At 40.4% G+C, this 24208-nt stretch overlaps 2 protein-coding genes across 2 annotated transcripts in view; both read left to right on the top strand.

Moving 5' to 3' along the window:
- The first annotated feature begins 1512 nt into the window (after positions 1–1512).
- mcoln1a (mucolipin TRP cation channel 1a) lies at positions 1513–17739 on the top strand. The gene is made up of 14 exons (XM_041933280.1): positions 1513–1685; positions 8078–8355; positions 9231–9398; positions 10050–10206; positions 11344–11425; positions 11683–11779; positions 12682–12781; positions 13007–13113; positions 13417–13566; positions 13779–13880; positions 14036–14158; positions 15963–16169; positions 16314–16444; positions 17167–17739. Exons 1-14 carry the CDS (start codon positions 1655–1657, stop codon positions 17201–17203), a joined length of 1770 nt encoding a protein of 589 aa, XP_041789214.1. The 5' UTR covers positions 1513–1654; the 3' UTR covers positions 17204–17739.
- A 4655-nt stretch (positions 17740–22394) lies between these two features.
- The window catches only part of si:ch211-214c7.4 (mucin-5AC), a 30344-nt gene continuing 28530 nt past the window's right edge, over positions 22395–24208 (top strand). Inside the window, exon 1 of the mRNA XM_041933558.1 lies at positions 22395–22577. The gene's annotated coding sequence lies outside the window, so the exon portion shown is untranslated. The remainder of the gene's footprint in view (positions 22578–24208) is intronic.

Below are 24208 nucleotides of genomic sequence, written 5' to 3'. Positions count from 1 at the left end.
GTTTTAGCATATAGGATGCTGCAACTGGAAGATTAAGTGTTGGCAAAGCAGGGAGGGAAGGAAGGTGAGTCATTTGTCCAAGAGAAGAAAAACAAAAGACTTCTAAGTCTGCTCCTGTTGTGCTGGACTGATTAATCAGGCCCATTTATGGCATTCAGAGATAATTGACATTGGTTGATATCCACGCTCACAAGCCCAATTAAACAAAAATGTCTGCAGACACATCAGTACACATCAAAAACAAAGAGAACCAGCTGGGTGCTACTGTGTGCACATTGTCTAGGTATTATTTATACAGTCAAATTTTCGTCCTCTCTCAGAAACAAGGAGATGCTGCTATCTGTGGATGTTAAGTGCACAAAAATGTTTTTGTTTTTTTTTAATTTACAAGAATTCCACTTCAGACAGGGTGCAGATCTACTTGGTGGGCAATGCAGACAGTAATATTGGTGTTCATTTAAGTTTAGCAGCTGTATCTGATATGTTACTATTGTTAAATTATTGTATATTATCAGATGCAAAAATCTGCAAAAAAAAAAGTGTTGCATGAGTCAGTGACTGATCATACAAACAGAAACGATGCAATGCAACGAATACCATCTTCATAACACTTAATTTAAATTGCAGACACTGGCAGGGCTGAGTTTAAATTTTGTATTTCTAACGTTTCTACTGCCTCACTTAAATCGAAGCAAAAGTAATAGATCAGCTTCAAGCTCTGCCGAGGTTGCTTGTTATAATAATAGAAAGTATTTATTTTATAGTTATAGAGTCCAGGACTGACCCTGAAGGTAATTCATATAGCAAAACGTAGTCGAATTTAGATGACTTAAGAGTTATGAAAACAGCATGGGGAAGAGAAATGTTCACAAGTTTTTCATTAGTAATGAAAGAGGCTGCAACTACAGATAATTTTTTATTGTCAGTTCATCTATTGATTATTTTCTCGATTCATTGATTAGTTGTTTGCTCTGTAAAATGTCAGAAAATTATGAGCAATGTCAATCAGTGTTTCCTAAGCCTAAGATGATGCCCGCAAATGTTTTGTTTTGTCCACAATCCAAAGATAATCAGTTTACTGTTGAAGAAACTAGAAAATATTCACATTGAAGAAGGTGGAATCAGGTATTTTGACTCTTTTTTCAATTATTCCACTGATTAGTCCATTGTCAAAATAGCTGATGAGTGATTTAATAGTTGACAACCAACCGATTAGTCTTTGCAACTTTAATAATGAATAAGCAAGCTGGGACAGGCTTTCATCAGGCCACAGAAAATAGTGGTGGATATTTTGATGATTTTTAACTGTTCAAAAAATTCAAATAAGTATCGCTGTGAGTCACGCCTTGCACGGGATTAAATTTGTACAATAAGTCTGCTGTAAACCGGTGTCCTCCACCCGCTGGCACTGGAGTTCAGAGCTGTGAGTAGCTTGGTCACATGGCGTCAGTCACATGACCTGAGGGACCGGAAGAGAGTTCGAGCTAACAGCAGCAGAGCAGTCCGCCCGGCTGCTGTCTCAGGTCAGCTGAGTGCTGTGAGAGCTGTGAACATTTACTAGCACAGTAAAATAATATCAGAAATAAACAGTTGGCTACTCTAAACTTTAGTTATATGACTTACATATTTATTGTTTTTATAAACGGCTAACTACATGGCGGCGACAGGACACCAGGGCTCCTCAGGTAACTGGTGACGATTTTCAACTTTTAAAGTTAACTTTAACCGTTACTCACGACTCATTTGTCTTTGTACAAGCAAAGGTAGACTGTTTCGTTGTTTCCGGAATAAGATAAGATAATAAGATAGGTTCAGAGCTGGCTTTTAGTGTCTGAAATACACCTTGTTGTAAGTTGTTATTGTTATTGAGACACCAACAACATGACGGTAACTTCAGCTGTGTTTCTGCCCTGTCATCTTCTGGGCAGCTGAGGTGCAGTAACTTGGTCATTATCACCAAGTGTGTTTTCCCAAACTGCTCTGGCAACATCAGGGTTTGCTGTGATTACTCCATAGCGTAATCCCCTTTTTCAAAGTGGGATTTTCCTTCTTCTCTCGTCTTCAAGTCATTTCATGATACAGAAACTTTGGCAGCACCGTTTGGGCAGAGAAGTGACTGGAACACAGCAACAGACAGGTTGTTGGTCGTTGGCTCCTTTTTATTATCTTAAAGCAGTAAAAACAAAAAAAATAGTAGTTAGAGATAGCTATTGAATGATTCTGAAAATTCTTGTACTTTGCAAAGAGTTAGACATTTTGCAAAATAAAAATCCAAAACCTGTAGTTGGGTTCACTCAGCTTCAGGTTTGTGTTTTAATTGTTTGTGAAACAGAATCGGCTGCTTTAAAGCTGAAACTATTACTTGATTAATCGATTAGTCAGTCAACAGAAAATGTATTTTGACAATCAGTTAATTTTATGTAAAATATTCACTATTTCCAGCTTCTTAAACGTGAAGATTTGCTGCTTTTATCCATTTTAATAACACTTTAATCACTACCTTTGGGTTTTGGACTGTCAGTTAAACAAAACATGATATTTAACAACATGATTTTGCTTCCTTTTGAACTTGTGATAGCCACTTTGCACTATTTTCTCCTCTGTTTTCTATTTTGCACATAATTACAGAAAAACAGATTAATAGAAATTGAAAATATTGTTAGTTGCATCCCTAGTTGTGCGTTTAGAGGGGTTTACGTTCAACTGCATGTATAGTGGACGATGATTAATTGAATGCGCATTCAAATCAAATCAGATGACTTAACATTAGTACAGATCGTGGGCCTTCGTCTTAACCCAGTTTCAGAGGTTGTGCTGACCGTGGGTTTTCTTGGTCTTGAGACTGTTGTTAAGACTGTCTGCCCATTAAGACCCAGATCTTCCATCACCACCACCAGCCCCCCTTTCATCCAATCTACTAAGTCAAGTGCATCTAAACGGCCCAACTCTTTCATGCATAATAATAGTTCCATCACCGCTTCATAAGCTCCTCTCACGCATGGTTGAGTCTGTAGTTTTTTGAGAGGCTGTTGATGTGGGTTTGATGAAGTAAGGCTCCTCTCATAGTGTTCCTCTGCAATGTGAAGGAGTTTTGAATTGAGTTTGAAAGCTAATTTTTGACCTTGTAAACAGTTGTTTGAGGAACTTAATCTTTTTTCCCGGGGCTTTTTAGATTGTGAGATGAGATTGAAAGCTCTGTAAAAAGCTATTTAGTACACCTTGGGTTACAATATTTATGTCAAAGTATTTTAATAGCAACTTGTGTTTCCCTGGTCTGCTTTAAGGAGCTATAAGCCACACACACACACACACACACACACACACACACACACACACACACACACACACACATAAACACAGCTTCAGGTTAAAGCGTCAGGTCACCCAAATTACAAAAAGATTTCTTTCTGCCACCCTAATACAATAGATGCTTAAAAGAAATTTAGTCTGTGGTATTCAAAACACAGAAAAGCTTCGGATAATCAACAGACCTTGCTTTGAGTGCTGGAACTATTTTTAATTGCATGTTTGTGCTGCCATTTTCCCGAGTGACCACAACATTTTTTCTAGAAAGATGATTTGCTGTTGAGTTTTAAATTTTTAGTACTTTATCTCCCTGCTTACCTCCATGGTAATGTGATGGCAGCAGAAGTTTCCGAGGTGCATAGCTCAAAATGTCTGCAATTAAAACCCAAATTATGTGCACTGACTAACTGCTGCCAAAAGGGGTAAGAAAGAAAATATGTTTTGATTTGTTTTGTTCAGTAATTTGGGTACACTGATTGTTTTTTCCTCTCCTGATAATAACTCTTGTGTTCAATCTGAAAACATTTTTAAATGCTCATGGTGAAGTGAAATTAAACACATTGCTGCAAAAGAAGGACATGGTGCATAAAAAGCATCACATCCTACCCACAAATACTCCAGAACATGTTTATCAGCATATCATCTTTTTTGTGCAAGACACTTCCTTTAACTGGGGTATAAGTGGAAGTTTTGGACTCTCAACCTGTGGGTGGCCTCTTGCTGTGAACTGCCAGACTAGATCTAGGCGCAGATACCAAGTTGTTGACAGATATCCTGTTACAGTAAGGATTTTGATTGACAGACATGAAGCTTCATTTGTGTTTCTGCACAGGCGGCCATGAACCGGAAGAGCCAGATATTTTCACGGATTAACTCAGCGTGTGTCAAATCTGGTGGCACGGCCAACGGCCTGCACCCACTTTTGTTTGTCCGATCGCTATCTGCCGTGACAATCGACACACTCCTCTGATCAAAGATATGTGTGCGCTCGGTCTGCCGCCTGTCGTCTGCATGAAATGTGAAGTAGTTGGATTCTTTCGTCTGTTTTTCATTCTTCTCGCCGATGCACGCAACCCCTGTCAAAGCCAGGGCACCTCGCCTTCCTCGGTTGTAGCAGAGTTCACTGAGATGCTGTCACTCTCAGCAAGTTTTGTCGAAGACAAGTGCTCCTCTGGATGTTACTCAAATCATACTGAAGGCCACAAGTTCTCTCAGACATGTAGGAACTGATCCCTGTGAATGTGGATTTGGTTTACTGCAGGTGGCCAAATGTGACAATGTCATAAAACCTCACAATATGACTTAGACCTAGATCCAACCCTCCTCGGGTAACCATGACCTGAATGACAGAAAATCTTCACAGACACAGGAGACTTTGCTTACAGACACTGAGCAAAAACACATCCATTCTGATCCTTTTTTTCAACTGACCATCATGAATCCATCAATGTTATAGAAGTGTAATGCTAAATCAGTGGAGTACTCTTTAAAGGCAGACTCTTTTCAGATTTATAATTGAACAGTTCAGAGATCGGAAATCAGCATGTTATCAACTAACCATATTCAGAATATAAGCCTTTTTTTTTTTTTTTACAAAAATGAACAAATGCAAAACATAAAATTGAAATCTACAGTCATTCCCAAACAGATTGACTTGTCTGGTAATACGTACTAGACAAGAGGTATTTTTTAGGCGAGTCTCATGAAGCAGGAGCTGATTAGCTGCTTTTGATGTTTGGTAGTGAGGCTACCTGTTTGTTTACAATAGTGTCACAGATGACTTATATTAAGGAATAAGTCCTCTCCTTTAGTTCCAGTAGCCAAAATGATCCTCTTACAAACTAGACAGAAAATGAAGAAGAAATGAATCTAAGGATTGTGCCATGTCAAAAAAAACAGGAACAAACACCATTTTTGTAGTTGTTTGATTGCAGTGCTATATAACACATGACAAGAAGAAGGAGTTTTCTGTGTAATGTTAGTCTGTTGAACTTTCATCTTGTTTACAGTCAGTGCTGGCTGATGTAAAATAATGGTGGTGGTTTTTTTTTTTCCTTCTTTCACTTCTCATTTCCATTAGACGACTTTGCTAAGCCAGTGGTTTGCTCTGCTGACTGATTGCGTCGGTTGAGTTGACTCTGTAGTTTATCTGACCTTGCACGTGCTGACTGTGATGACAGTGTAATACTTAAATAAGTGCCTCATGTCGGTTGGAACAGTGACCAAATGCTCCACCACAACCACCATGACCAATTTGAGTCTGTTGCCAAGCCAGCAAGTCATTCCCTGAATGTAAACTGAGTGACCCCATTCTTGGGTGTTTCTTAAAAGCAGCCAAGTCTAGCCAGCGAAAAGCATGTGACAAGTATTAAGTGTGATTAGCCTACTTTGTGATTTGGCACTTCCCTACAATTTGGTTGGTTCCTACAACAAAGACATGACACATAAATCGCTTTTTCTGTTTTTCTGTTCTGTTGTATCCTATAGAGTAATTCTATCTGTCTCTGTTCAGGTTTTTCTTTGTCTCATTTTATGATGTTTAAAAAAAATCATTTCCTGACATTGTAATTGTCAGGTTTGTGTCCTTTTTTATTTTGGCTGGTGCAGTACTTTTACTACAAAGGAAGACTTGAATATCATATTAGTGTGACTTCAACACCAAATACTGTCAGATACTGATATACCTTGAATTTAGGAAAAATATCTTGTTACATTAGATTTTGCCTTTATTTTGCTCCTCAGCCAATGGAAATAGTGTGTCAAAAGTCCTTGTCCTCACACTCAGCAGAGCATTGTTAGTAAAGTGGTGTATGGTGGCGTTCCCCTGTTGTGCCCAAAAATGTGGTAGCTTTAGTCTGTATAACCTTACACATACTGTCATACAAGTCAGGTCAGACATCTAGGTTTTGTCAGCTCTTACCTAACTGCCTCAGGAATCTGCCTCTCTTCACCTACTGCTAGTCATCTACTACACTGATGACAGCCGTAATTAGCAGACTTTTTGGGAAAATGTAATTCTCCCTTTCACTGTCACTTGTTGAAATACATTTATACACTTTGTGTAATATAGTCACACCTCAACATGAGATTCTTTTCAGTATTTACAGGGGGAGAAAGAAAGAAGAAAGTTTGACTCCTCTAAATTTAAAGCAGTAATTTCAGAAGTCATTAATGCTCTAAATGCTATTAAAAAAAAAAAACTATAACAATCAAATATTGGCTCTTGTTGTGTCCTGCATACTTCGGAGGACCCATAGCAACATTTATTTCCACTAGTCCTTGAAGCTTTGGAGTCTCAGTGGTTAAATCACATGTGTAGTCGAGTTGAATTCTTGTGTTCAAGGTGCCAGAGGGGACAGAGAGGAGTAACACCATACACACTGAGAGATAAAGTGAAGGTATCAGGCTAAGGTGAAAACAGCGAAAGCTGAAGACAGACCGTTCAGGCTCAGGCACATGCATGACACTGACAGGATGCTGTCACTGGAAGTAGACCGTGTTGATGGCAGAGTCAAGTTTTGCAAGAAATGACTAGACTCAGCACTTTGTAAAACCAGCTCAGTTCACGTGATTGTTGCTTTCCCTCTGAGCTAGTCGTTACAGTCACAGTTGGTGGACTGCACAATAAAGACTCTTGTCCTGGTGTCCTAATTTTGCCTAATTTCTTTATTGCCATGGACATTTGATTTATCATCGTCTTGACATTCATTCTAGTGTGACAGCCATGTGACCAAGCTTAATTGAAAGCCTGGGTTTCCCTTTATGTTTTAAAGCAGATGTGTGTCACCTCGCACAAAAAAAGTCCAGCTAACTGCTTGAATAAAAAGAACAAGACTAAGGCCATGCTAGCAGCTCTGTGAGGCTGTACTTAGGCACAGCAGTGCTTTCAGCTAAATAGACGAGCATGCTACCATGCTGACAATGTTGATGCCGATGTTTAGTAGGTGCATTGTTTACCATGTTCACCATCTTAGTGTAGCACGTTAGCATACTAACGTGCTACACTAACATGTGCCAATTGGGAAAAAAAATTACCACTTTTTATCAAATAAAACATTAACCTTCAGGGAAAAACAGCAGAGGACGAGCTATTTCACACACCAGGTACTTTTACTGAGTGTGGTAATTGTTTAGGCCACATCTGCTATATTTATCATGATTTGAGATGAGATTAGGATCAAGTTGATTGACCACCACTAAACCATTCCTGGGGGAAAAGCCTGAGAGCAATACTGAGTCACAGAACTTACAAACACGAGCCCTAATGAGGCAAAACCATTAAGACAATGTGACTCATAATGGTGAGAGGAGGCAGTGAAGCTAATTTAGACTAACTTTCTGTGGTTATTGTTTGTAGAATACTACATATTGTGGTTTTTGTGAATAAAGAAAGATGCATGTTCTAACAACTACAGTCTACAATTATTACATATTGAATGCATTTCCACATTCTCTTAAAGAGACTCTTAAATGACTTTTTGAAATAATGTTTTCATCATAGAGAGTAAAATTGGCAGCTGTTAACTTTTTACAGCTTTATATCTGCGATAAACTGGTATTGGCCATGAGCCTGATATTAATCACGCAATAATATTGACACACACAGGACTTTGAGTTTGACCACTAGAAACACTTGTTTAAAGATGTGCTTCATGGCCCAAAGGGTTTTTAAAGCTGCTTTATTTTTTCACTGAACAACCAGAAGCTCAGTTGGAGCTTCTGGTTGGAGCATCACTGAGAAAATAAAGATTCCTTATGTTTTTGCTTTCAGAACGAGAGGACCGGTCCTGCTCAGTGACTCACTACGGCTCCACAGACAGCAGCGGGGATCATGACCAACAGAGAAACAATCATGGTAATTACCACAGCAACCATCGGTTTCCCACAGCGACGGCAGGTCATTGGATCGGGGCTAATCAGGAAGAGGAGGCCATTCGCAGGAAGTTGAAATACTTCTTCATGAGCCCTTGTGATAAATATCACGCAAAGGGCCGCAAGCCTTATAAGCTGATCCTACAGCTGCTCAAGATCATTATTGTCACAGCTCAGGTACGTCATATGTTATATATTATGTCATATGTTACATCTAAATCTTGTAAAACTCTTGTTTCCTCCCACAAGATTGTTAGTAGTATGTAGTATGTCTTTGTATGGGCATTTTCTGTCACTCTACTCCCTTGATTTAGATTACTCTTTTCCTGCACAAATTGGTCCCTAAATCATGTGTCATTTTTCTTTATAAGTGAATATATCCTGTATGTGTTTTCTGACTCTGGTTTGTTAGTGTAAAGTTGGACTAACTGACCAGTAACTGTTGGATCTCATGAAGGTGTTAACTTTTTCAGAGGACAGAGTGCTGCTTCCTGACAAATATTTGTTCAGGTTCATTTTGTTTTTTTCTTGGTCTTATTTGCATTCATTTTTGTTTTTGTTTGGAATCATTTAAATTGCCTTTAGCCCACATGGCGTGCATGCCATCCTGTTTTTAACACAAACTCTGTTTTAAGCCTGATTTATCATTTTGTAAGTTTATCAAAGTATAAAGCCGCCAGGAAACTTAAATATGAGAAAAATGACACAGGTGCTTATAAATATATTTGCACATCTTTAGTGATAATTGCTCAAAATGACATTATAGGACCGTTCAAGGTGGTAAGAAATATTGTTTCACTGTTTATACACAGAAATATAGCAACAACTCCAATCTGCGCTTCCTGGGTGGGATCTGTCAGTGATTTATGAGGCGCAAAAACACGTAGAGAACATTGTGATTGTGTGATAGACAAGTCATAACTTAAAGCACAGGTCTTTAACGCAAAGCCTGCAGTCTTAAAGGTGCACCTGGAACATGCAGCCTCAGGGTTTTTCTTTGTCCCCACTCCTCCTCCTCCTGACATGACACACTCTCCCTCTCTTTGCTCCAGTTAGTGCTATTTGGCCTCAGTAACCAGGTGGTGGTGACCTTCAAGGAGGAGAATACTATGACCTTCAAGCACCTCTTCCTCAAAGACTATGACGAGTCTTCAGATGACTCCTTTGCCGTTTATACTCAGAGCGACGTCTACGACCACATTTTCTACGCTGTGGAGCAGGTAGGCCCTGCTCAATGCATGAAAGTTTTAATTCTTATTTTAAAAGTATTGTTTTCCATCATAACAGAGCATTTTATATTAGTTCACTGAAAACAAAAAATAATTATTTAAGAGTAGTTAGGGTATTTGTGAACAATATCTTATTATTTGGTCATCTCAATTCAAAAATGTTAACCATGAATGTGGACTTTAAGTCCATCCAAATTGCAGACAGCAATACAAAAGAAACAGGCAGCTAAATACAGCTTTTTGGGGGCACCCCAATAGTTCACCTGGTAGAACGTGCGCCCCCTGTACTAAGGTTGTGTCTTTACTACAGCGCACTTCAAGCAGAGACCATAGACTCAAGCAGAGTTCAGATGGTGTGTTGTACAAGCAGATGACAGAACAGTATGTATGGAGTATGAAGTCAGTATGAAGGCAGTGATGGACCTTCGTGTTATTTTAAATGTATCAGAGCCCTAGTATGCCAAGACAGAGAGCTCAGCCTCTGACTGAACTCTGAGCTCAACAGAAACTCTCTCCTCTCTCTCCTTTTTCCTCTCTTCTCTCTCTCGGTTATGCAGTTGAGTCGTACAGATACAACCATTAAGAGATGCAAAAGATGCACAGTTTTTCCTCAAGTTAAAACGGTGTCTGTTTCTCCTCCAGTATCTGGCCTTACCAGAGACCACAGTGGGACGCTACGCATATGTCTATGGTGTTGGTGTGAATGGCAGTGCGCTGTCCCTCTGCCAACAGTACTACAAGAAGGGGAGCATTGACCCAGCCAATGACACCTTCAGTATAGACCCTCACGTCATCACAGGTACACTCTACTACTGCAACTAGATATTGCTGGCCCTGTGATGCCAGTTGCTAATAGTGCTTAAAGTCTGTTGGTTCTGTAAAACAGCAGCCCACATTTAATAGTGGAGGCTGTAATGGACACACATCAAAGGAGATAAGTACCATGGTCTAGTGTTTAGTTATATCGTTGCTGCATGTTCAGCAGAGGAGCAGCTATCTTGGTCAAGGTCGCTGAATAACACAAGTGCACACTTCCCTTTTACACGAAAACAAACACATGAAAGTGGAGTTAGTGCTGCAGAGGCAGAGCACATGAAGAATAGATTGTCCTAAAAATTGTGCTTCGTGCATAGTTTACATGTAAGTTGGTTTTAAATATTTAGAAGTCAAACAGAGGACAATTATATGCAGACTAACTAGTGTGACAGTTGTTTGCCTTAGAGCAACACAAGCAACCTCTGTGATCACCAAAGGAAAACACCTGAGTGGGAGGAATGTTTGAGGTTACACTCTGGCTCTAGCACAAGTAGCTATGAGAGGTTGAGAGCAAAAGTCTTTTTTAAAAATACTTGCAAATAACTGCAACTCCTGCAAATACTCAGTTACACTCCCAGAGCTTTGTTTTGGTTTCTACTGCAATTATGAGGTGAAAATACACTGATGTACCAGGACACTAGGAGATTGATGTCACTGAATAATGTGGATGGATGGTATTATTATTATAGTAGTAGCGGTAGTATGTCAACACTGTGCATGCACCTCTTTTTTTTGTTTTTTTTAAACACAACCTTATTTATATGCCAATTCCAATGAGAGGGTGTTGTGTGTCCTCAGAGTTTCTTACTTCCTCATATCACTGTGTTTTTGTGTCAGATTTGAACAAATTAAAAGGAAGTTAGAACAGTGGAAACACCATCATGTTAAAATCTTTCTTCACCATATGTCCAGTTCTTCTTCGTGATCAGCTGCTTCTCATGATTCTGATAAGATTGCTCATTACTTGTTTTGTTTAATGTTGTACTCAATATGTAGAGATGAACAGCAAAATGTCAGAAATTGGACATTTATTGTTTCCCCCTCTCTTTGATCATAGCTTTAGAATATTCCAGTATTTAGTCAACATGACTGTGCACTGTCTGCTCTTCACTGCTTTCAGACTGTGTAGGTGTGAACCCGCTGTCTGTCCCTCCAGCTCCACTCACCAGCAGCTACAAGAACTTTACTCTCAAGTTCCACAAGTAAGGCTTCATTTTTCACATGGCTTCTCCTTGTTTGGCATCCATTGGTGAGATTATAGTATCTGATGATGACATTCAACAAGTCACTTATCTCTGCTGCACTCAAGCATGTATACAAGAACGCTGACACAGGTTTCTGTTCAAAAACACACACAGAGGTATGCAATTCAGTCATTCTGGCAATGTGAAATGTCTACGTCTGCCTCCCAGTCTGTGTCTGTTTCCCCTCTTAACTACCACTGATTTCTTTTTTAAAGGTTCATTAATGTCACCATAGAGTTCCAGCTGAAGGCGATCAATATACAGACCATCATCAACAATGAGATCCCAGACTGTTACACTTTTTATATAACGGTGAGCAATAACGGCAGGGACATACACATGCATGATTCAGAGGTAATGGATGATTACAGACGCTGCCTTGTTCTCAAGGTGTTGATGGTTCAATTGCCAGCACTGCTGAACTGCTCATATTTGAGCTTTCCGGGGGCAGTGGTGTTCACAGGATTATACATATGAGAGAGTTGGTTTATTCTACTATTATGCTCAGCTGAGAGTGCTGTGTGAAAATTACAACAATACACATTCTGGTTGAGGCCTCTCTGATTTTGCAGCTTTTTTGTTCTGTTATTTGTTCTGTTTCTTCATAATGGGGCTCAATAACAGCTTGCTGCAGAGGTTTCTGGGTATTTGAGCGTATGGTCAAAAGAAATCATCTCACCTGAAAGGGACTGATTGGCAAAGTTTAAACCTCCAATCAAGATATTTGGGTCAATCAGCGTCAACCCCAGAGGACACTGCATTAGTCTACACTCAGCACCGATCCAGTGTATCCTTGTTGAAGGACATTTATTAATTATATAGTCTGCCTCCTAATGCACCACACGGGCCAGTTTCATTTCATTTTTTCCCTTTTTATCCACCCACTTGGAGCATGTTATTTAGTATTTTAACCATGCATTTATATTTTCTCTATGTATCTCCCTGCATAATGTTCTTAATATAATGTTAAGCCGTCTCTACACAATCAAATATGTACAGTAATTCTGGTGGAGAATATTAAATCCCTTTTACTTTTATTTGTTATTGTATAGAAATAGTCAATTGTTTAGTCTAAAAATGTGTGTAATTGGATAATGTAAGCTTCCCTTAATGCCTATAACTGCGGCCCTGTATTTCATTATGCAGACTTTATTTTCTAAACTACTACAGTTTCAGAGGATATGAATTGTATGTTGGTCACCTTTCTCTTCCAGATAGTCCTGGACAACAAGGCCCACAGCGGCAAGGTGAAGATCCGGTTAGAAAACCAGGCAACCATAAAGGAGTGTAAAGACCCGAGTGTCTCTGGACACGGTGAGACACCAGATGAGTGGATGGTTGGAACTCTTGAAAAGAGCAGCGAGTAATAAAAGGCTCATAGCAGTCAAAGAAATATTTCAGCAGTAGTGTGCAAGGGAAAGTTGACACGGAAGTAGTAGCAAGCTAGCAAAGGTGTTAAAGGACACAGCAGTACTGATAAAACTCCTACATCTAACTGAAACACTGCTAACCTCTCTGCTTTCTACCTTTCACCTCCAGCTGAGAACTACACACGTGTCGCGTTTGATGTGGCTGTGGCTCTTGTGTGCATGCTGTCACTGATGCTGTGTGGACGCTCCATACTGCGAGGCATCATCCTGCAACAGGTACGAAAAGTCTGTTCCATTCGAAGGAAACCATATGACCGAATGAGAGCTTTGAATGACAGCATTATCGTCAGTTCATGCAGAATCGTGCAGGGCCAAAATCCAGAGACAAAAGTGACTAAAAACCTGAAGATAATACCATGTTCCACAATAATAGCTGGCAGATTCGGGACATTTTTATTTTGAAATAGATGTGTGCATTTACTGTATATGAATGTAAAGTCAATAAACATTTCACTGTTTGTGCATTGCATGCTTCGAGCTTTGTTAATTCCTCTCTTGCTGTCTCTGTGTGTTTATCAGGAGTTTGTGCAGTTCTTTAGGGAGACCCTGGACCGTAAAGTGTGTTGGGCTGACCGGCTGGAGTTTATTAACGGCTGGTATATCCTCCTTATTGTCAGCGATATCCTCACCATCACTGGCACCATCATCAAAATCGGCATCGAGTCGAAGGTGTGTCCTGTGTCACCCTTAAGTGGGGATACCTGCTATAGTTTCTGCTTGTGGTGCGTTGCACAGAATTCAGCTAGCCTGTAGCTGATGTCAGCAATCTCTGTTGTAAACCATTAAGGAGTTAACCACCGACTCAGCGACGTCATCTTATGTTTGTTCATCGTGAAATTATGCCGCCTGCATCCAAACTATGTTTTCTTCTGTCCTGACAGAATATGTCCTCGTATGACTTGTGTGGCATCCTGTTGGGAACTTCCACACTCTTGGTGTGGGTTGGAGTAATTCGCTACCTCACATTCTTCCAAAAGTACAATGTAAGTCATCAGACGATAACGTTGTAAGCTGCTGTTTATTTAATAACTTGTCAGAAGGTGAGAAAGTGGGTTGATGAAATGTCCTGTGAATCTAATCTCTCTGCTCTCTCCCACATTGTAATTCGAACTTTCTAATGTCTCTGTGCTTCCCATAGATCCTGATTGTGACACTTCGAGCAGCATTCCCTAATGTGATTCGCTTCTGCTGCTGCGTGGCCGTCATCTATCTGGGCTACTGCTTCTGCGGCTGGATCGTCCTCGGACCATACCACGTCAAGGTGAACAAAACTGAAACTCTTGTAGACACAGATGTGATCATTTGGTGCAGTAAAAACACTTAAACCTACAATAACACATTGTTTGGTCACTTGGAGGGCAGTGGAAACAAGTTGTGAACACAATGTTGACATACTGTCGCCTTTTAGTTGATATTTAGTTGATATGCTAAACTTGTTACCAAGCAGCTGCTTATTTACACATCCAGCAGTTATCATTATCTTTCATTTGGAGTCATGTGTCTGGCCACGTGGTCAATGTAACTCCAATATTCAATCCCTTTTGTCTGCTTGGAGCTGAGCAGGGAGTGTACAGTGTTGGTTTTAGGAGCTTTTTCTCTGAAAGCACCTGCCTGCTGCAGCCAAAACAATAAGTTGTGGCCAGACGAGCTAAACATGAGCTGAAACTTATTGTAAAACTCTCTAACATTATTCATGTGGTCACATTGTTCTCACATTTTCGTGTGAGACGTTGTCCTTATGAAAATATCAATCATGGCCACTTGAAGTGATGTTAAATATGTACATTTTTGCTTGATTGTAGTCACATATATCTTTTGTAGCTTTAACTGTCTCTTCCAATGCAAGTTAGTTGCTTTGCCTCCTTTAAATAATACTCATAACCTGTTATCAAAGCATTTAAATGTACACGTTTATATTGATATTGCAATTCATTTCAGCCTTTAAGTAATCAGACAAACAATTTGGCATTAAATTAACAAAAACTATCCTCAAGAAAAGACAGTTACTCCTGACAAAACAGTACAGTAGAAAAGAGCAGATGGATTTTCTACACATGCTGAAACTCTAACACACAACCTTTTTGATATCAGACAAAACTGTACCCTGTTCCTATCACACAAATGCCAGCATGCCATCCCAGTGATACATTTTCATATTTAGTCTCTAAATTGTTTAAACCACATAAATGAACACTTTTCAAACTTAGAGACTACAAAGAGAGCCACACTTTGCTCACAATTGCTCCTTAAATTTAACTGAAGCACAAAGATTTTCTCTCTATTAGTCCTGACCATTTTTTTAACAACATTGTGTGTTTTAAACAATGTTTGGATTCTTGTAGGTAGTTTTTGTACTTTATAGATGAGCTGTACCGTTTTAATATCTCCAGAGTCTCTGACTTTAAAGGTTCAACAGATAATTTTAATCAAAATAACTTTTTGCCATTTTTGCTGAAACTGTTGCTAGACAGATAATTTGAAAAAAATCCTCCTGTGCTATTATTGGCTTTTGCAAGAATCCTCTGTGCCTAAATGACAACAGCCAATCAGAGCCAGTTGAGTACAACAATCCACTGTCTTTCTCTAGAATCATCTACTGCACCTTTAAGAGTCTTTTATATTAGTGTGTTTGTTGGTTCTTGTTGTAGTAGCTTGGTTTCCAATTCTTACACTGTCTGTTGAAGTATCTGAAAAGACACGGCTTCAATCACAAAACCAGGTTTCATCAGGGAAAAGTGTCCCCATTCTCAATAGCTGAGGTGAAGCCCTGTTCCCATATGAAACCCTGGTTTCTTTGTGGAGACTTCTCCACCCAAAGGAAGTGACTCAGTGAAACTTTGCAGTAAAACCACAGAAAATTGCACTCACTCATAGCGGTTATCCCTCTGTTCTCCTTGTAAATATCTTGAGTTGGTGTATCATATGCAAATGGGTGAAGTCAGATTTGCTCCGTTTTCAGAAAGTTACCTCTCACTGGAACTCAGAGTTCACTTATTGTAAAGCAGTTTCAGTTCACCCTCCTGTCTTAACATTGCAGAGGTTTGATGCTGTTTTCTCTCCCTCAGTTCCGCTCTCTGTCCATGGTGTCAGAGTGCCTCTTCTCCCTCATTAATGGAGACGACATGTTCGTGACGTTCTCGGAGATGCAGGAGAGCAGCACTCTGGTGTGGCTGTTCAGCCAAGTTTACTTGTACACCTTCATCTCCCTTTTCATCTACATGGTGCTTTCACTGTTCATCGCCCTCATCACCGGAGCCTACGAGACCATCAAGGTAAGAAATGGGTCTAACTTAAAGCACGTAGTCCTTTCTGTTTTTCTGACTGCCAGAACACGGTCAGAGCTATAGAACAGGGAAGACACATGAGAAAAATATGATTAAAAAATAGCCATAATGCATATTCTTTGATTTCCACAGCACCAAACCCAAGAACCCATCCACATCACAGACCTGCATGCCTTCATAGCAGAATGTACAGACGCACCAAGCTCTGGGAAGTTCAGGGGTCTGGAGACCTCGCCGTGCTCCTTCTTCTGCTGCTGTGACAGGTGAGAGGGACGGGGGACAAGATCAACAGCAGCAATCATCCCTGGGATGATGGATTAACGAGGACTGAATTGTTATTTAATTAAATTATATCTAAGTGTGTCTAAACAACACATGTGTTAATTGATAGCAAACAGTAGTGGCAAAGGAAAGAAGGGACATGATGTGAACTGGCTGGTTATAGGAGGTAAACAAACTGCTCTCCTCGACAATTCAGCCAGAGAGAAACCCTTGTGTTAGAAAGATGGTATTGTTTCTAGCTTGAGCACCATCGTGCATTGTTGAGTTTTGGGACTTTTGAAAGGGTCTCACCAGGGTGAGCCACAAGGTTTCTGGTGGTGGGTGTTTAAGATGCATGCCATGTAACTGCAGTGTCCCCGGTTTGATTGTACGTGGGGACCTTTGTTGCATGTCATACCCCTCTCTCTTATCCTCTCTTATCATTTCCTGTCTGTACTTCTACTTTTACTGTCAAAATAAAAGCAAAACATGTGTTTGTAAGTGTTTTGAGGTAGAGGGAGCATAGTGAAGAACAGGTTTGAAAAAATGTTACATTTCTCCAACATTTTTTTGATGATTTTCTAGCACAGTGTTATAAGTGTTAATAATGTTTCATTAAATACTGCCATTATTTGACTCGAAATAAGAATGTAGAATTTTGATGTAAAATATTATGACTACAGAAAATGGTTACATTAGCCATCTTTCTTTGATTTCCCACCAGAACGACAACATATGAGGACGTCCTGCTAGTGAACTGAAGTTGACCTTAGGTGACCTCGATCCTCCCCTGATGACAACAGGGATACGCTGCACACTCCTGAAGGGCCCCTGTCTCTGTAGCAACATACTGAGTCTGGGTCAAGCCTCAGCACTCGTGTGAAGGAGGAGTCACCATTAGCTGGACAGGCACTCTGTAGAAGGAATGTGTAACAACACTTTTCCTTCTGACCTTTTATTTTCCCTGTCCTCAACTCCATGAACTAGAAACTCTGCCTTATACAAGACTGGACCATCATGGATGACTAATGCAGAGACATTTCTCTTTTCCTTGTTGGTTTTTAAAACAAAAACAGTATTTTTTCTTATGAATTTAATGATGCACAATGAACCAGCGACAGTACATATTGTCAAAATACTAAGTGGGAACAGGTGCCATGATGAGTACTGGAGTAGTCCATACATGATGCTGACTGTTTTTTATTTTTGTGTTTTTCCTTTTATAGTATTTCAACATAGGTTGCCCCTTGAAGACGGGGCTCTTAAATTGAGGCATTCATTCATCTCACAAAACATTAAAAAGGAGAAAACGTATCCTTTTTTTTTTTTTTTTTTTTTTTTTTTTTTTTTTTACAACCAACTGCTCTTTATTTTGAAATACCATAACACTGCTTACACTCTATCATATCAGCTCCCAATGGGACATGTACATTGTACATTCATACAGAATGATGAATCCACCTTATTAGTAGTTTGTCTTTTTTACACAATCAGGGCGATTGCTTCCAGAACGATATCGGGAAAAAGAACCACAAATTGATTTGTTTTCTCTCCCGTGAGCTGCACCTCCAGTGTAAAGTTTCAAACAGTGTCTTGAGCTGCGGTCCTGCTGCCCAAGCATCACATTACCTTTAAATGTGGATACCATTGCTATGTTTTTCTTGCCACACGTATGCATGTAATGTCACTAATGAAGCACTAAACATTGTCTGTAGTTTGCTTCAACAAGCTGTTCTGAAGACCCATATGCATGTTTCTTTAATGATGTTAAGTTATGTTAAGATACAGAGAGTTCATCTGTTGTTTAGAAACTAGAACTGATGGCCGCTTCCTTTGTCTCTATACAACACTGATGGCAGTCTACAAACTGTGTCTGACTTGTTGTAAGAGAAAAATGACTTGAATTGCCTACACAGTGGAACAGGGTTTAGGGTAGATAACAAGAAGACATCTTAATGACAGTAGAACCATATTTGTAGCTCTGTAATGATGTCCTGTCATGCTGAATCATAGTGCTATTTAGTCCGTTTGTTGTATTTATAATGATGTCTAAAACTGTAGCCCAGTGACTGGATCTTGAATTTCTTTTTCTTTTTACCGCATAAAACGCACAATAGCTAGAGGAGTTTCACAGTGTGGACTCCTTACGGTGTTTTTAAAAAAAATTGTTTCTTTTGTGAAGGAGAGATGATCACTGGTCCAAGCAGTAGTGGGTTAATATGATGAAAATATTTTTCCAGTCATCTCATACTCTTCTTAATTAGCCAGCTGTGTCACGTTTAAGCTGAATGTGCTGATGGACTTCAGACGTAGATGGCAGACTTGTGCCAAATTTATCCATAGCCTTAACTTTAAATTATTTGACATGCATCTATGTATTGTCTAGTGTTACGAAGATGTACCTTTCCTATGTTTTCATGATATGATGTTTTTTATACAAATTATCTGCACTTGAACTGTACTGAAAGAATGCAAGCATTAGAGACATGAGTCATTTGAAGTCATCCTATATATATTGCCAATCTGTTGATTAAAGTTTCCCGGCTCATCTCTGATGTTAAAACATAGTTTTATTTCATTTTGTGTCATGATCTATATACACTGTCTTTGGCTGCAGTTCCACCAGCTTTTCAGAAGGGGGAGCTCATATGTCTAGATACACATTCTATCAACACTGCTAAAGGTCGACAAGTTTATTTTTCTCCTTTGCTGGTCGAGGAAATGGTTACGTTGAGGATTAAAAAGAAACTACAATTTGTGATTTTTGCAAATAAATTCTTGAATCCAACACTTGGTTAGACACAGCTGTTGAACACCCTGCATGCTTTTGTTGAGACTCTGCAGCACAGAGCCTACACAGAGAGGAAATTACAATTCTGGATTCTTTTTTTTTTTTTCAGAACAGTCCAATATGATGAGCTCATTTCCTGGTTTCTGAGCTTCCCAAGCAAGACTTGGCAGCTGATGTTGCACATCCTTGCCTTCCACCCACTTAACCTAATATCATCATACATTATGTACTGCTTTCTCAGTGCCGTGATGGTCCATGTCAGACTGTGCTAGAGGGAAGGAATGGTAGACTTCAGAGTTGGTTGCATCTCATAAGAACTGTTCATTTTCCGTGAATAGAGAAGTTTTGTTTTTGTTTTTTTTTCTCACATGGTGTGCGTATGTGTTGGACTACTTTTGCATTTGATGCACACTGAAAGCCCAAAGGTAATGTCTTGCTACAGAAGCTGCTAATGGTCTATCAGTTGTGGTTTCAGTGTGCTGATGTCGGGTGTGGTCCTTTGTTGATGCCAGCTTGAAGTGAAACGTGTCCCAGTCACTCACTTGGGACTTGCGGTTTGAAGTTCAGGGCCTTTTATATTAACAAAGTGCTTCAGATGAAAAATGCAGGCCTGCAGCAGCAGCAGCAGTTTCCTTTTCCTGTCTTATATCTTATTTCATGAATCACTGAATCTGCGGCCGCCTGAGTTTGTGTTTGGTGTATCAGTCTGTCTGCTTGTTTGTGTGTGGGCTTGCAGAGTGTGTTTTGTGCCACAGGCAGTGTGTGCAGCTGTCTTAGCTTTGAGGTGTTAAGGCAAATGGGTGACCAAACTACACAAAAGAAACCAATTTGATAGTCTGTGTATAAAAGCCTTGTAGATTATCAGTCCATCCTAATTCTGTTAAGGATTTCTACCATAGTCCAGTGCTGAGCCACACCCTTGTATAACAACATTATGAAGCAATCTGAAATGGATGGCAGGATGTGAAGGGATTTAGTATCTTTTTCTGCTCTGCGATGTAATGATTGGTGCTGTTAGTGCCAAGTTAAGTCAAATAAAAGAAGGAGCCTAGAATGGTTTACTGACATACTTCTGATGGATCCACACCCTTTTTTTTCCAACAATGTTTTAAACTTGGTTTTAACTTATTCAACTGCAAATGCAAACTAAAATGAGTTTAAGTTGCAGGATTAGTGAAAGTTGTGGGTTTTTCCCCTCGTTCTGGCGCAGGGCCTCTTACTGACTGGAAAGGCTGACAGGCTGCTGATGAAACAGCTGCCAGAGTCCTGTAAAACGCAGGGATGGAGAGGCAGAGCTGAGACATGACTCACACACACACACACACACACTCCTCATTGAGGCACATTGAGAGAGTGTGCACTGATGAGTCTGTGGTTGATGATTTCTGGTAAGCCTTCTTCCCTCCCTTCGTTAAAAGAGTTTTGCATTTCTCTCTAGCTTTTTCTTTTGAATGTCTCCATTCTTTTTCATTGTCTCTGAGTTATATTAGAGAAAACCACAGTTAATGTCAGATGTCTTGACCCATTCGCTCTTTCTCCCTCTGTGAGTTGCAGTAGTCTTTGTTTGTCTTGTCCCTTTTCAGCGATTTCTATTGTGGAGCCTGCAGCTGCAGCTCAACATTTTTTAAAACGCATTCAACTCACGGCTATTGTGGGCTTGTACCATAGGGAAGGGGACACTGTTCTAAAATGCAAGAGCAGAAAATGGACTATATACGTTTGAGAGGAACTTTCTTCATACAGAAAGAATCTGTTTTATTCAGGCATACTCCCAACTATCGAAATCTCAGGAAACCCAAAACCCGTTGTGCGAGTGAAGAAGGCAGAATATTACTCATGCAACTTGGTGTCTCAAATTTCATTTTAGGCAAACTAAACTGTGGGTGGAGTAAAAAAAAAAAGTGCATGTGGAGTGTCAGCGCTTTATTGGAGTGTAGCTCCTGAACCTTTCATGCCTAGAGCCCCAAAACAGAGATTCTGAACCCCTGTTCGATGAGATTGCATTAGTCCTTTTTGTCACTTGGTACAGAACAAGAGAGAATCACACACTTGACCTATAAATCAGGTGCCAATGCAACAGTGGAAACACTGAAACATAATGTGAACCAGCCCTGGTGTCCCATATGATTTTAGAAAGTGATAAATATAAACTTTAACATCACTACGAAGTGCTTTATGAGGAAAATAATGAAACAAAAAGAACAAGTGCAACCAAAAACAAGAAATGAAATTATAAAACAAAAGGACAATAAAATAATGTTAAAAGCAGATGAAAATATAAAATAGCAAAAGCACATTGTGCATAATGCCACTGCCTCGTATTTGATAAAATGCCTTTAACAGGAACCCCAGTGGAGATGGCTTTTGTTGCTGCAGGATCATATCGTGCCTAGAGACTAGTGAAACTACTATCTTGTCATGCTGTCTTCTGAATATTGAAACAGGGTAATCAGCGTCATCCTTAGTGGGCTTTGCAACTGAAAATGTATGTGTTAAAACTCAGGGCTGACGTTTGAAAACCATGGATATTTAGGCTACTGTGCTGGGAGGGTCAAATGAAATAATAAGCCAGTTGCATCATGGGAAATGTAAAATCCTGTGTTTTTGGAGTTGGGCCCACACTAGAGGTAAAATCAGGATATCTCTTTTAACTGTTTTTTTTTTTATTTGGCTCTTGTGAGGTCCCCAACTTCCCCCAAGTGCTCAAAAACCATTCAAACCACTTTTTACTGGCTTCCTGTTTAACAGTTTATTTTGGAAATGTTTTTCTTATTATGACATTATTGAGAGACAATATTTTAATCTGTCAAACAAAACTTTGTTACATCCATAAAATGTGAACATTATCAGAAACAGTGATGTTAAGCTGCTGCTCACTCCTCCGAGGTGGCTCCAGACCCCGGTTTGAGAAACCGCCCCGGCTCCATCTGACCGTGCTCGAGCTTTGCTTGAATTTGACGTCACTCCTACTTTGCATAACCAGTCTCGCGCTTTTGATTGGACCGCTCGCGGGATTTAATCTGCATTTTCGTTTACGATCACCACGCTTCGCCTTCAATCTGCTCCCGGACTCTTCCGTCGCCCCCCCCCCCCCCCCCCCCCCCCCCCTCCCCACTTCCCCCGCCCGAGTCCATCTTTCATGAGGGCGCCGCCAGCCGCTGCTCAAACGTGGAGGGAAGGACGCGGAGTGGGACGCTCGCAGCTGACTGCGCGGGTCCATTGTTAGTGTGCTGAAATTTACTGCTCTGTCGACATTTAAGGGCATTTTACCTCAGTGCTGGACTGAAAGGGAGGGTCTGTTTGTTTCTCCAGGAGTCTTCAAGAACAGAGTCGGCGGTTGAAAGGTACGGGGAAATTACTACGCCGTAACGGCTCTAGCGCGAGCGAAATTATTTAAGTTTGGATGCATCACCTTCTCGTTTTTTTGTATTTTTTAACCGTAAAGTACCTCAAAATGACCGTGTCGTTTGGGGAAGCTCGCCCTCTTCGCAATGTGTCTCTCAAATTAACCAAACGTGGTTTGTTTTGACGCCAGCCCGGCCAGTTTGTGGCTGGATGTGATGATGGAAGTGTAACATTAACGTTAGCATGGCACGAAACGGTTGGGCGGTGGTTTCAGCGTATTTTACTCTCTCAGAGCCATTTATAAGGATGTACGGCTGCACAAGACTGAGTTGGCGTGGTCCTCGTTAGACCAGGTTCATATCGTTGACTGCCTTCATGTGTTTCGCTCAGCAAGCTGCCTCAGCGTGCACCGCTATTGTTCTGTGAGGCTAAACTGGGCCTTTTGCTAAACCTGGGAGAATTCAGCGTGTTTGTACCCAGAGACAAATGGTGTTATTTAAGCTCCACTTGAGGCTTGAAAAAGCACCCAGAAACTCTCTAAGCAATGGCTCCAAAAGTGGGGTCCCAGGACCACCAAGGGGTCCTTGGCAGGGACCCGAACAACACAAGGCACGGTCGTCATGATGTTGGAAATATTTAACTGGTGCTGGGAGTAATAAAATCAGCAAAAAGTGTTTTAAAGATTGTAGAAACTCCTGCCTATGTTTCGATCAAAAAGATAGAATATCTCATCTGGGCTTTCAGATTTTCAATTTTGGGGTCCTGAGTATGTGTTGTATAGATATCTTAATAATTTGAAGTGACTTTGCTAAAACCTGGGGGTCAGCAGCTTGTTATACATCTCTGATATTGATAGATATTTCATAGCTTGTACCCTCTTCACTCAGGCCATTCAGTGCTTTTTCAGTGTTTCCTTGCTAGGATAACTATCATCTCTGTGTTCATATTTGCATCCCTGCACATGGAGTGATCTCATTCTTTACTTGGCAGAGCGACATGAGAGAAAAGGACTTCAGAGAGCTCAGAGGCAGATTATCAGGCGACATCGTCTGCAGATCTCAGTGATAGAGGGATGCTGTTTTGGCTCAGAATCTACATTACATAATCAGTGTTTTGGGCTGTGTGGGTGTGGTGGGCATGGCTAGGGTGTGGAAGCGATGACACTGTCCTTGGCTTAAAAATGGTATTTTGACATGCAGACACTCACTGGCGAGTGTGTCGCTGCCTGAAAACCTCCATGCTACTGTTGTCAGGGTGTGTGAGTTGTTGCTCAGGAGTTTATTGCCATCTGGGCGTGAAACCAAGTGTGAATGACACACATGCATGGCCTTTTCTCTCTCTCTCCCCCTCACGCCTTTCCTGACTTTCTAGATAGACTCCAAGACCTTATTGCAGGGTAACTTATGCTGTGTCCCATTTCAAGGGCACAAAGATGCTGCCTTTTTTTTTACCTCAATTTGAAGGACTCAGCTGGTGTATCGCTTGTGGCCCCCAGTTTCCCACCACATTGTGTGCACTGGTCAGTAGTCTGGTGCGTTGAGTTGAGCTTTGTCAATAAATATAGTTAGAAAAGATGTGACAATGTCATATTTATCAGCCGTTTACACTCCGTGTAGACATCAGTAACTGG

The sequence above is a fragment of the Chelmon rostratus genome, chromosome 3 (assembly GCF_017976325.1).
Source record: "Chelmon rostratus isolate fCheRos1 chromosome 3, fCheRos1.pri, whole genome shotgun sequence".
NCBI lineage: Eukaryota > Metazoa > Chordata > Actinopteri > Chaetodontiformes > Chaetodontidae > Chelmon > Chelmon rostratus.
The sequence above is the reverse complement of the archived record's forward strand: the minus strand, read 5'-3'. Positions and strand labels throughout refer to the sequence as shown.